This window comes from Mirounga leonina, unplaced genomic scaffold, assembly GCF_011800145.1.
Source record: "Mirounga leonina isolate KUSES-001 unplaced genomic scaffold, KU_Mleo_1.0 Mir_115, whole genome shotgun sequence".
NCBI lineage: Eukaryota > Metazoa > Chordata > Mammalia > Carnivora > Phocidae > Mirounga > Mirounga leonina.
In genome coordinates, this window is record NW_023270268.1 from 32,237,140 (window position 1) to 32,249,493 (window position 12,354).

The 12,354-nt window shown below is 41.3% G+C and overlaps 2 protein-coding genes across 6 annotated transcripts in view; one reads left to right on the forward strand and one right to left on the reverse strand.

The window, feature by feature from the left end:
- PCCB (propionyl-CoA carboxylase subunit beta) overlaps positions 1-3,326 on the forward strand; it is a 97,440-nt gene extending 94,114 nt beyond the window's left edge. For all 3 annotated transcript variants that reach the window (XM_034995286.1, XM_034995295.1, XM_034995304.1), the window contains exons 13-15: positions 241-339; positions 1,720-1,819; positions 3,008-3,326. In XM_034995286.1, the coding sequence (XP_034851177.1) occupies positions 241-339; positions 1,720-1,819; positions 3,008-3,129 (321 nt within the window). In that variant the 3' untranslated portion in view covers positions 3,130-3,326. The remainder of the gene's footprint in view (positions 1-240; positions 340-1,719; positions 1,820-3,007) is intronic.
- A 5,163-nt stretch (positions 3,327-8,489) lies between these two features.
- STAG1 (stromal antigen 1) overlaps positions 8,490-12,354 on the reverse strand; it is a 409,713-nt gene continuing 405,848 nt past the window's right edge. For 2 of the 3 annotated variants that reach the window (XM_034995264.1, XM_034995275.1), the window contains 2 exons: positions 10,585-10,665; positions 10,202-10,498 (listed from right to left, as the gene is read on the reverse strand). In XM_034995264.1, coding sequence (XP_034851155.1) covers positions 10,475-10,498; positions 10,585-10,665 — 105 coding nt within the window. In that variant the 3' untranslated portion in view covers positions 10,202-10,474. Of the gene's footprint in view, positions 10,499-10,584; positions 10,666-12,354 lie in introns of all 3 variants that reach the window. The other variant, XM_034995271.1, reaches the window with a different exon arrangement.

Consider the following 12,354-nt stretch of genomic DNA (forward strand, 5'->3'; position numbering starts at 1 on the left):
TGGGAACTGAAAGCATTAGTGGGAAAAAGCCAGAAAAGACAGTGAACATAGACTGTGAAAGGCCTCTGGGTGTGTCCAGGTATTCTCAGCTCTGGCTTCCTGGCCTCAGAGACATTGGGCCTTCAGTAGCCCAGGAAGGCTCTTCTCTTTTTGTCCTCATTTCACTTGGCTTCCTAGAATGTTTCAGGGCATGATCTGTTTGATTTAGGCTCTAACATTCAGCATTTGGGTCTGTTCTAGGCATATGGTGGTGCCTATGATGTCATGAGTTCCAAGCACCTTTGTGGTGATATCAACTATGCCTGGCCTACAGCAGAGATTGCAGTCATGGGAGCAAAGGTGAGGGCTTCTAGCTTTCCCTTTGCCTGGGTCTGGGTACTGCACTGTCCCAGCAGGAGCTCATAGGTGGGAAGTGTTGGAGAGAGGCTAGGACCCCTCGGATGGGCCAGGATTCCACGGAGTTGGGGCCTAGACCTTGAAAAGTCTCCCACCTTGAGCCCCAGGGCCAGCTCTGGCTCCTGTCCTGCACTTGCACTTCATGCACATGCTGGTATCTTCATGCTCAGGGTGAGAGGCCCCTGAGGGGGTTTTGAGATTATCAGTAAAGGGGAAAGGGTTGAGTAAGCTGAACTAGCCTTTGGGAGGATTGGATATTGCCTATAACTCCCATCTTCTCTCTTGGGGTAGGGGAGTGGGGTGGCTAGAGCCATTCCTTTTAGCCCATAGAAGCTGAACCATAGTTCTGACCCCTGGTGACTTGCCCTGGTGGGCAAGGTATAGCAGTGCCCCACCTTATCCATATAGGGCACGCTCCAACACCCCCAGTGGAGGCCTGAAACCAGGATAATACCGAACCCTATCTATGTTGCTTTTTCATATACATATTTACTTACGATAACGTTTAATTTATAAACTAGGCACAGTAAGAGATTAACAATAATAAAATAGAATGATTAAAACAATATGCTGTAATAAAAGTTGTGTGAAATGTGGTCTCTCTCTCAAAATATCTTGTACTCACTCTTGTGATGTGAGATGATAAGATGGAGTGAGGTGAAGACCATAGGCACTGATGTCAGGAGGTGTATCTGTCCTCTTCTGGAGTGTGGTTGATCCTGGGTAACTGAAATTGCAGATGAGCAGGGACTACTGTACTTCTGTTGCATAGTAGCCTGGTCTCCACTCCTTTCCTGCTTTGAAACAGCTATTGGGATTGTACCAGATAACTCCCTTGACTCTCCCCATAGCTGACTTTTAGGGGTTCTGAGGTCAGGGCTCATCTTTTAGTCCTCTCTGTTTCTATATTTGCAGTCCAGTCTGCCTGCCTTTGGCCACTGAATTGTGTACTCAGGATAAGAAAAAAGGAAAACAGCATTTGACTTCCCTTGATGCAGGGGACCATGGATCTAACAGTGGAAAACAGGCCAAACATCTTGGCCTCAAAGAAGGATAGATTCAAGTGGACGGAGTAGGATGGAATTGGGTACACAGGCTACTGGCTTTGCCTGGCTGCCTGTCGTTGGGGCCACAGCTGAACGCCCCATCACATAGCCCCTAGAATCATGATGGTTGACTCCAACAGTGCTTACCTCTAGGCCCTTCTCTCCAGAGCACTTTGATTTACCACGAAGTTCACAACCACACACTGTGATAGTGAGTTGAGGGAGGTCTACCCAGGTTGGGACTGCCAGTTAAATTCATTAACTACTCTCATGACAGGGTGCTGTGGAGATCATCTTCAAAGGGCATGAGAATGTGGAAGCTGCTCAGGCAGAGTATATCGAGAAGTTTGCCAACCCCTTTCCTGCTGCAGTGAGAGGTAGGGACTGTGGTGGGGAGGGCAGCATTGGTCATTTGCTGGGTCACTTGGTCATTCTTTGATTCCCAGAATCTCACATAACTGTCCTTTGCTCTTACAGTTGAATCTGGAGACGAGTGAGGGGTGGGCTTGTCCCTGGGCAGTCATCACTTAAGGACGGTATATATGCTGCTTTGGTAACCAGGATCAAAACAACATTGCTGAAATGGCTAAATTTCTTAGTGTTGTTCCAGTTACCTAAGTATTGTGTAAAAACCCAATCTAAAACAGAGTGGCTTAAACAACCAACTTTTTTTTTTTTAAAGAATTTATTTATTTGAGAGAGATAGTGAGAAAGAGCACGAGGTAGAGGGAGAGGGAGAAGCAGGCTCCTTGAGCAGGGAGGCTGACATGGGGCTCGATCCCAGGACCCTGAGCCAAAGGCAGATGCCCAACTGAGCCACCCAGGCGCCCCCTCCCCTTTTTTTTGCTCATGTTTCTGAGGGTCATCAGTTTGGTCTGGGCTCAGTTAGGTGGTTCTTCTGCTGGTCTTGCCTGGGATCAATCATGCAAAGATAGCGAATTGGTAGTTTGGGGCTGGATAGTCCAAGATGGCTTCACTTACATGGCTGCTGTTGGCTGTCCGCTAGACTCTGCACATGATTCCTTATTCTTAAGGAGGTTACTTCACACTTGGTGGTGTCCTGAGGGCAGCAAGAGGGTAGGAGGGGAAGCTGCAAGGCACCTTGAGGCCTAGGTTTCAAAATTGCACAGTATCACTTCTGCCACATTTTGTTGGCCAAAGCAAATCACAAGGTCAAGTGAGGAAATTGAATCCTTGATGGGAGTTGTTGTGAAATCACATCCCAGAGGGGCTTGTGTTACAGGGATAGGAGGAAATGTAGTGATTTTTGAAAATACAAATGTATTTTCTTAACTTTTATTTCCTGTTGACTTCATCTTGGCAGGGAGGGGATCAGATTTCATTTTCTTGCCAAGTGCTCCTAGGCCAGAAGTTGGGGCCCTGCCAGAGGAACAGGGATGCTCCTAGGATGCAGGGGAAGGTTCACAGGGTCCTTGCCCTCTTATAGTAACTTGGGTCCTGCTCACACTGTCGGCCCCAGAGATGGTGCCCAGGCTGAACACAGACTGGGGGGTGGCATTATCTGGGGATGCAGATGATCTACTTCCTTTTCTGTGCTTCACCAGGATTTGTGGATGACATCATCCAGCCTTCCTCTACACGAGCCCGAATCTGCTGTGACCTGGATGTCTTGGCCAGCAAGAAGGTACAGCGCCCTTGGAGGAAACATGCAAATATTCCATTGTAAACGAATCAAAGGATAATAAACCAAGAGCCAATTATTGCCTGGCCATTCGTACCCATCCCTGCCTTTTGCAATCACGATACCTGGAAATATAAATACCAGTAATTACTTGAAATGGCTGTTTATTAAATTCTAGGAAGATTTCATTTATGCCTTACTGTAAAATTATTTGCTTTATTAAAAATTTGTTTTAACTGGTATTTTTTGAGCAAATCTCATTTTTTATGGTAGAAATCTGAAAAATCAAGAAAACAGTAGAGTATTGTCACTTAGAGCTGACCCTTATTTGACACCTCTTGTATTTTTTTCCTTTTTCCCCAGATTTTTTTTTCTCTGTAGGTGAAATAAGCAGCTTTTAGGGCAGAGTACTTAACTGCTTAGGCTTCAGTTTCCTTACTTTTAAATATTTAATAATGTGCCCTTAATTCCTCTAGGAATTGTTGAGGATTAAATGAGATGTTTGCAGTTGTGTCTGGCAGAATGGATGCTAGGTAAGCTGTAGTACTCTATATTAGGTGCTTTTTAGAAATGTGTTCTCACATTTTAAAAAACTTATTTTGGAAATTTTCAAACCTGTAGAAATGTTGCAAGAGTGGTATTTGTATACCTTTCACCTAGATTATCTAGTTAATTGTCTACATTTGGTACATCTCTTTCATAAATATATAATTATTATTTTTATTGACCCATTTGAGAGTAATTTGCAGAATCATGACACTTTATCCCCCTGCACCACCAAACATCAGTGTTTATTTCCCAGGAACCAAGGCTCATTGTCTTACAGTCTTTCATTACATTGACATTTGTTGGAAGAGTGGTTGCCCATTATTTTGTAGAATATCCCTCAATTTGGGTTTGTCTTGATTGTTTCCAGATGTTCAGATCTAGGTAAGAGTTATACACAAGAATGTTCTTTCTCTGTATCACATTAGGAAGCACATTATGCTAGTTTTTTCCATTATTGATGAAATGGACTCATCACTTGGTTACAGTGGTGGCTGCGAAGGTTACCATTTTTTCTTTGTAATTAATAACTGATCTGGGGACATTCTTTAAGCCTGTCAACAAACTTTCATCCAGTACTTTTAGTAATCCATTGATGATTCTTGCCTCAATCAGCTATCCTGTGTTGATTCTAAAATGTTTGCATTTCTAACCCTATCATTGTCTGCATTTGTTAGTTGTTAGACTCCTGGAAGAGCTTTCTTTTCTGTTTAAAATTTTTCAGTATCTGTTTAGACTCATTCTTTTTTAAAAAACATGTTTTCCTAAAATAACTTTTTCTTAGTATGCTATTACCCTGTCAAATTTTCAGACACACATTAACTAGTTCGTTACATTTTTTTTCTCCCTGTCCATCCCTACTCCACCCCCAAAAGATGAGATTGGGAAGCATATATTATAGTTGAAATCTGTTTGGTATATAGTAGGTGTTTCATAAATGTTTTAGTGAATGAATGTATCAAAGAACAAACTCATGGATTCCTTTAAAATTTAACGTGTTACTCATTTTGACACTTAAAATTTCAACAGGAGCTTCTTTAAAGCTGGCTCTTTGACCCTTTTGATATGTCCCAATAATTTTTGGCACAATTCCTTATTTTTTGACACAGAATAATGTACCAGGCTCATCTTTTATTTCCCTTGCCCCGCCCTGGATTCAGTGATTTCTCCCGAGTCCTGGTTTTAGTAGATGTCACTTAGAAGCTAAAATTGGCAGATGTTCACATTGATGCTGGGGTGTCATTGCTTCTAGGTATTTTCAGCAGACTAGGAAATATTTATACAAATTTGTGAATATAAAGTATATGAGGAACATGTATGTATATTATGTACTTATTATATATATGTTTAAAATCATGAGTTCATACTGGAACTTTAAATCCCAATCCAACATACAGGTTCTTCTTTGCTTTCCCCTATTCTGTATTTACATATTTATCTCACAGGGGTAAAACTGGGTCCCATTATCTTCAATATAATTTACTCACTTGCTCAATCTTACACTAAATACAGAAGTTTGAGAACTTCTAAAGTTCAAGACTCTCTTCTAGTTCTTTTGTCTTTAAACTGAAGGTACATGGTCAAGTTATTTGTATTTATGTTACCCATTTGAAAGAGAGTCCTTTTTTATGTTTGTGGACCATTTTAGTCCCTGCCCCCATCTTTGTTGACTTTATTTGGCTGAGGATGTAAAGCATTAACGATTATATTAGAAAGGGAGATTTTAAGTGGTTTCAGCATAAAGGTCAACTATGGAGTGCTGTTTCAGAGTGCCCCATGGGGTGTGCTTTTCTCTGTGGTGAGAGCCCTGGGTCTTCCCACCACTGATGACTTTCCCTTGTCCCAGATCCTTAGCTCCAAAGGAGCTTGAATGTTCTGTCATTTTCAAGCTCAACTTGAGCTATATCAGTATGTGACTGTCTTATATACTTTTCCCATTTCTACCAGCCACCCCATCATTCCAGGTAGCCAGGCTTATGCCTCTGGAGTTTTTCTTGAGTGTCTCTCTTCCCTTTCCAGGTGATTGGGAATCTCCCATTCTAGGCAGGCTCTAAGTGGAGGTATCCCCACTGGTGTTTGTGTGTGTCCTACCCTCAAAACCAGAAATCTGAGCTAATAGACTTATTCCAGGTCAATTTTGTTGCATTTATCTGCTCTAGCATTTCCCGTGCATAGTGCCCTGCTCTACAGTCTTTAGCCCACACAGAAGGTTCTGTGTCCCTCCCTTGCTTGCCAAGTGAGTTTAAGCCTACAGCCCCATCAGTTCCCCCTTGGAACACCCTCTTGTTGAATAGCTCCAGTTTGCTCATGCTCAAGGAAAGACCTGACTTGGTTCATCTTGACCTGCAAGCTTGAACTGATTTTGCTTATTGCAGGTGTTTTTAAAGCATCTGACCATGCATTTTTTTTTTCTGTATACGTATTTTTGTCTTCATAAGTAGATGATGAGTTTCTAGTGGGTAGAGACTGTTTGGCCTGAGGTTCTTTATACTCCTGTTTGGTACAGCAGAAAGATTATAAACCATGGGAAAGGAGTGACAGCTGACTCCTGGGCTTTTAGAGGCCTCTTAAGTCATGCAGGTTGGTTAGCATGTGGCTCAACAGCTTAAAACTGCTTAGCTAGTCCCAATTTCTGGGGTCAGCTAACCTAGGATTTGGACTATTTGGAGGATGACTGCTATAGTCCATTTGAAAATAATACATATACAAGCTTGTGTGTTTTTCGTTTTTGAGGAAGGGTGTCCAAGATGTGTTGGAAATCTGGACACTGAGAAGGGCTAGTTTGGGGCCTGCTCTAAGAGGTAGAAGCAGCAGCCTACTAAAGCATTTGGGCAAGAGGCTTCTGGGAAGCCTCGAAGTGGAGATGGTGGGGAAAATCCCATCCAATAAACCAAGCCTGGTGGCTAAGGAAACACAAAGCTGCAAGACCTTGCAAGTAGACCAGCATCTATGGATGACAAAATGCCTTGAGAATGGTGGCAGAGTATTCTCCAGTGGCATCTGTTTAGGAATGCCTTTCCCAACTGGTATTCTCTCCTTAAGGGGGAAAGAAAACCGTGGAGTCTTGTAGCCAGAGAATTTGGGTTTACTGAGCAGAGCAGTGGCAAGTGTCTGTCTCTAGATTGAGAGCAGGTAATATGGTGAGAATTGAGGTGAAGTTTAAGAGGTACTGCGAGTGACCTACTGGACCTGCTCCTGTTCCTCTTGCCTTAAGTAAACCAATTCTTCCTGAGCCACACAGCTAGAGTGGTGAACGGTGATTTGAACCCAGGCAGGTTTGTCTGAACTATAAGCCTGTCTTCTAACCATTCAGAGCACTGCTTCTCAACTGATGAAATAGGTGGGATGAACTCCTACGGGTGGAGTGAGAAAGGTTGTAGTGAGTAGGGATTGTCTCAACCCAAAGAGCTACTAAATTTGGAAAGCTTTCCTACCTCACGCATGACGACCTGTCAGTCCTCTTTTTGAATTGCTAGAATAGCGGGGAGCACATTCACAATGCAGCCTTCCAGTTGCTTGTGTTGACGAAAAGTTCTTCCAGGTCCTCTTCTCACTATGTCTTGGTCTCCTCAGTGAGTTCTCTGCCTCTGGATGCACCGATGCTTTGGCTTCTGCTGGTGCTTTAGATATGGTCTGCCCAGTCAGAGAAGCCTGTGAAGGACACTCACCCATACACTGAGTTAACACTTTTAATGGAGTTGTTGAACCAGCCTAAACTTTACCTGTTTGACAGATACGAGTATTTTATGTCCTTCTGATTCTAAAGGATTTCTAGAGACTGTGGCTTTATTTTTTTTTAGGGAGAACCACTGGTCCTCATGCTGTTGCATGTCTGTGGGCATGGGATCTCCACCATTCCAAACAGGAGCTATGGCCACTTACTGGGCAAAGCCTCAGTTTGGGGCCTCTGTGGAGTCCAGCTGCACATCTGGGTAGATGTGGCAGCCTTAGTAGGGAGGTTCTGACCATGTACCTACTCTCCTGGATGGTGAGTAATGCCTCCTTTATGTGTCCTTGAGAGCACAAAGCTGTCCTTCAAAAGGTGATGTGTAATAAAGACCCCAAGTAAGGTATTTAGGAGGGCATGGATGGAACCTTACCTGAGTTTGGTTTGGTATCAAAAGCCTGAGGTGGGGGACACTAAGCCTTTATTTTCCATGAAGACACTGTTCCTTGTTTGATGGTTTCTTTTCTGGAAGCAGGGCAAATACAGAGTCACAGTCAAGTCACATCTGGGAGGTTTCAATCTTGTCCCAGGGTAGAGTCACACTGGGTAAAGCTCTGGTCTAGTCTCATCAGCTTTTAATTCCAAAGATGAGCTGCCACAGAGACCTTCCTTATTACCTTCCTTCTTGGCTGCCTAGAGAATTCACCTGCTGATTTAGCCCTTGCATCCCAGTCTTTTCTGCACAGACATCTCAGGCCATGTAATGAACACAGCCCAGAGAACAAGGCCAGGACCATAAAGTGTAGTGCATGAGTTTTTAAGAGTGGTATCTGGCACCAATATCAAGAGAAACTCTTACACAGCCCTGTAGAAGCCAAGTGATCTTTAAAGATATGCCTAGGGGCTAGATCTCAGGCAGGGGAAGGATCTAGGCTACAAACCCTGAATGCCTCCTTGAAAACTCAGCCTGCAAGAGACCTCCTCTTGAACCACAGACAATCTCTCCAGGGAAATTCAGGGAATGAAAGAAAATGAACTAGTCCTTAATTTTTTTCCTTAAACAAAAACAAAAGTCACTGATACAGTTAACAAATTACCTGAATGAGCAAACTTTGAGCAAACTCTCAAGTGCAGAAAATCATCTTTTTAAAACTTTACCTAGTAAGAAAGAATAGGATGACTACCACAAGCCTGATTTTGAATAGTTTATTAAAGGAAAGGTGAAGCATCAATTTCAAATTGTACAAAAGGAAAAAAACCTCATATTGCAAATGTACAATTTACAGAATTACTAGCAAAACCAATCAAGGAGACACTGAAAATACAAAAATTCGATTGACTTCAAACTGAACTGCAAACCCACTGGAGTAGATATTAAGCCTTTTTTTTTGTTGCATGGTAGTCTACAATTCTAAGCATCTGTTTTCCACATGAAACTGTCAAGCAAAGGATCACTCTGTGCATGTGCCAGGGCACCTCCCAGCTTCCTCCTTGGCCAGAACCATAGGCAGGGCTGGCAGTGGTAGATAGTCCAGTTATTCCTGCCCCTTCATGTCCAGTGAGGCCCACATTTCTGGAAGAAAGCGAGACCCCAGCCCCTCAAACTGGAGCCCAGGAATTGCTAAATTAGCAGATATAACATTTTTGGTGACCAGGTTTTTTCAGAACTGTACAAATATTGAGAAAATTCTGTTTTGTGTTTACTAAAAGAATGAATAATCCATTTGCTTTCCCAACAAAAAATAATCATTGGGTGCACAGATTAGTAAAAAAATGCTTTTCATTTTTGGTAAGAAGGGAAAGCCTCATGATTCTGTTACAGCTACTTTAAAAACCAGCCCACAAACAGCTGTGGATGGATTGGTTTGGAATTGAGGCTTACTTTAAAAAAATCAGAAAGGTAGAAACTAAGTGGGCTTTTTAAAAGAATAGCAGCAAGTCATAAAAGTCTAAGCAGAATGTAACTCTAAACCATTGAAGGCTGTCCTGAAGATTCATAATTTCTTTCCCCAAAATAATTAAAATGCACATTTAACACTGAAATGTAGCTGTATTTCAAGGTAAGCTTAGGAACTTCACCCTCTAAGCACAGACTTCTATGCAGCACATACTTCTATAATTGGTAAACTTAATTCACAAAATTAGCGCATAAGGTATTAAGTGCATGGGAAGTAGACACAGTTATGTTACACTTAAAATTACTTTTGAATGGCAAAGAAGTTCTTCATGATTATCTTTTTAAGAAAACGGAAGTCTATGTAACTTGAATTTGGCAGGGCATGAAATAAGTAGTAAAAACAGCAAACCGATAACTTGAGAACCATTTTTGTTTTTCTGAGAATACTTTATTTGCTGGTAGAAGTTGCTAAAAATGCACAGAACAAATACCAATAGAAAATGTACTGTATTTGAATCTCCCTATTCTATATAAAATGAATGGTGTACAGCATCTGTTGGAAAATGGCTGCATGGACATTTCTTATTTTATGCCCCCTTATAAATAAAAATAAACCTTTTTATTCAAGAGTATATAAAATCTGGGAATCCATATCCACAGAGGGTGTGTGGTTTTTGGCAGAGATGCACTGTCAGAATTTCATCTTAGCTTGTCAATATTCTGCTCCTCCGTATTTCTGTATTCCACAAGGTCAACCAAATCCAGTGAGCTCCAAAACACTCTTCGGCAATTAGGATGAGCTGCTTACTCATAGTTTTAATAAAAATGGTTAGCTTTTAAAACATAAAAAGGCAAAATGTTAAAACGGTTTTTAAATTGTACAACAGGAAAATAAAGTTAAAAATATTTTTTTTTTTTTACTCAATGCTGAGTTTTCATAAAACAGGTGTATAACAGTGTTTATTTTGACAGCTGTTTTAAAAATTTAAAATTTTTTCCTCCCTCCAGAAAAACACACACATCTGTATTGGGATAAGTCCAATATTAGGACACAAATGATTTTTCAGGTCAGTCTTTCTGAGGTGACATTCACCAACATTCCCTTGGGTAATTTACATGCTCCTCTTCTGTCACTGCAAAAAGGGATTGACCTCAATCATTTGATTAAAAAACAAATCAGATCACATCAAAAGTGTTTTTTCCCCCATACAAGCTATCACAGTATATAGGCCTCTAGCTCTAAATAATAGAGTTCCATATTTGTAAATTTTCTTCAGACTTCAGAACATAGGCATTCCAAATCCCTAGAAAAACGAGAGACACAATTAACTTCATGCATAAACAAGATCCAGAAACCGTAAGTAAAAAGCAGTAATAATTTAACATTTACTGAATCGTCTTCTATGATAGCTGCGGAATCAAAGAAATCTGGCCTCAGCTCAGCTCTTTCTCGCCGATTTCTTGATGGGGGCTGGAAAGAGAAGCCAAAATGTTTTCCTGAGATACATTAAGATGGTAAGCAGCTAATATTCTGATGGCATCACAAAATAGAGCTGTTGAGGATCAAAATTTGAAAGGAAAAGAATGTGGCTTTTACATGGAGCATACATTGTAATTTGAAATCTTTTTAAAAAAAAATGAATAAACTGAATATGGAAATGCATATAAATAATTTTGGGGCCTACAAACTAAAATTCATCCCTAAATTCCCCAAAGCCTGTAGATGGAAAGCTACTGAAGGGAGGGGAGAGACTGCAGTGACATGATCTCCTTTACATTTCTTAGAAGAGTTTTTCATTATGGAAAATTTAAAACCTACACAGCAGAATGTTATGGGCTAAATTACATCCCCCCAAATTCATATATTGAAGACCTAAACCCCAGTACCTCAGAAGGTGACTGTTATTTGGACAGAGGACCTACAAAGAGGTAATAATTGAGGTAAAGTGAGGTCATGTGCGTGGATTCTATTTTGATTCATATCCTTATAAAAAAAGGAGACACACAGGAAAGATCATATGAAGACAAAGGGAGAAGATGACCATCTACAAGTCAAGGAGAAAAGCCTCAGAATGAAATCAATCTCCCTGACAACATGATCTCAGACTTCTAGCCTCCAGAAATGTGAGAAAGTTTCTATTGTTTAAGCCACCAGTCACTGGTACTTGTATAGCAGCCCTAGCAAATACATAGTTTGCTGAACTCCCATGTATCCATCACTTAGCTTCATCAACTGTCAAACCTTCAGCCAATCTTGTTTCATTTAGTCGTCTCACTTTTTTTCTATGTCATTATACCTATAACTGTTTCAAAATGTATCTCTGATGGAAATTTAAAAAAAACATAACCACCATGCATTACTATTCCTGACAAAGTCAATAATTTTTTTTTTTTTTTAAAGATTTTATTTATTTGACAGAGAGAGACAGCGAGAGAGGGAACACAAGCAGGGGGAGTGGGAGAGGGAGAAGCAGGCTTCCCGCTGAGCAGAGAGCCCGATGCAGGGCTCGATCCCAGGACCCTGGGATCATGACCTGAGCCGAAGGCAGCCACTTAACTGACTGAGCCACCCAGGGGCCCTGAAAGTCAATAATTTCTTTTTCTTTTTTTTTTTTTTTTTAAGATTTTATTTATTTGCGAAGAGAGAATGAGAGACAGAGCGCATGAGAGGGAGGAGGGTCAGAGGGAGAAGCAGACCCCCTGCTGAGCAGGGAGCCCGATGCGGGACTCGATCCCGGGACTCCAGGATCATGACCTGAGCCGAAGGCAGTCGCTTAACCAACTGAGCCACCCAGGCGCCCGAAAGTCAATAATTTCTTAATATCACCTATACCTAGTCTATATTCAGGTTTCCTTACTTCAAAGATTTTTTTTTCACACTGAACAAATATGGTCCATATTCTATGTTTGGTTGCTGTGCGGAACACACTGTATGTATCATCAGATTCCAAGTTAGTTTAAGAGACCAAATGCACACACTATACTGAGACAGATCTAGTGTGAGCCCCTTCTCAAGAAGTTAATAAGGAACCAGTTCCTGTTACTGGCAGAATTTAAAATCTGACTGCTTGGAAAGCAGGCTTGAAAAACACAAGCTCATCCAAATGTGCTAAGCCTTACACTAGTCCTACCTGCTGCTATGTTTACAACCTCCACACCT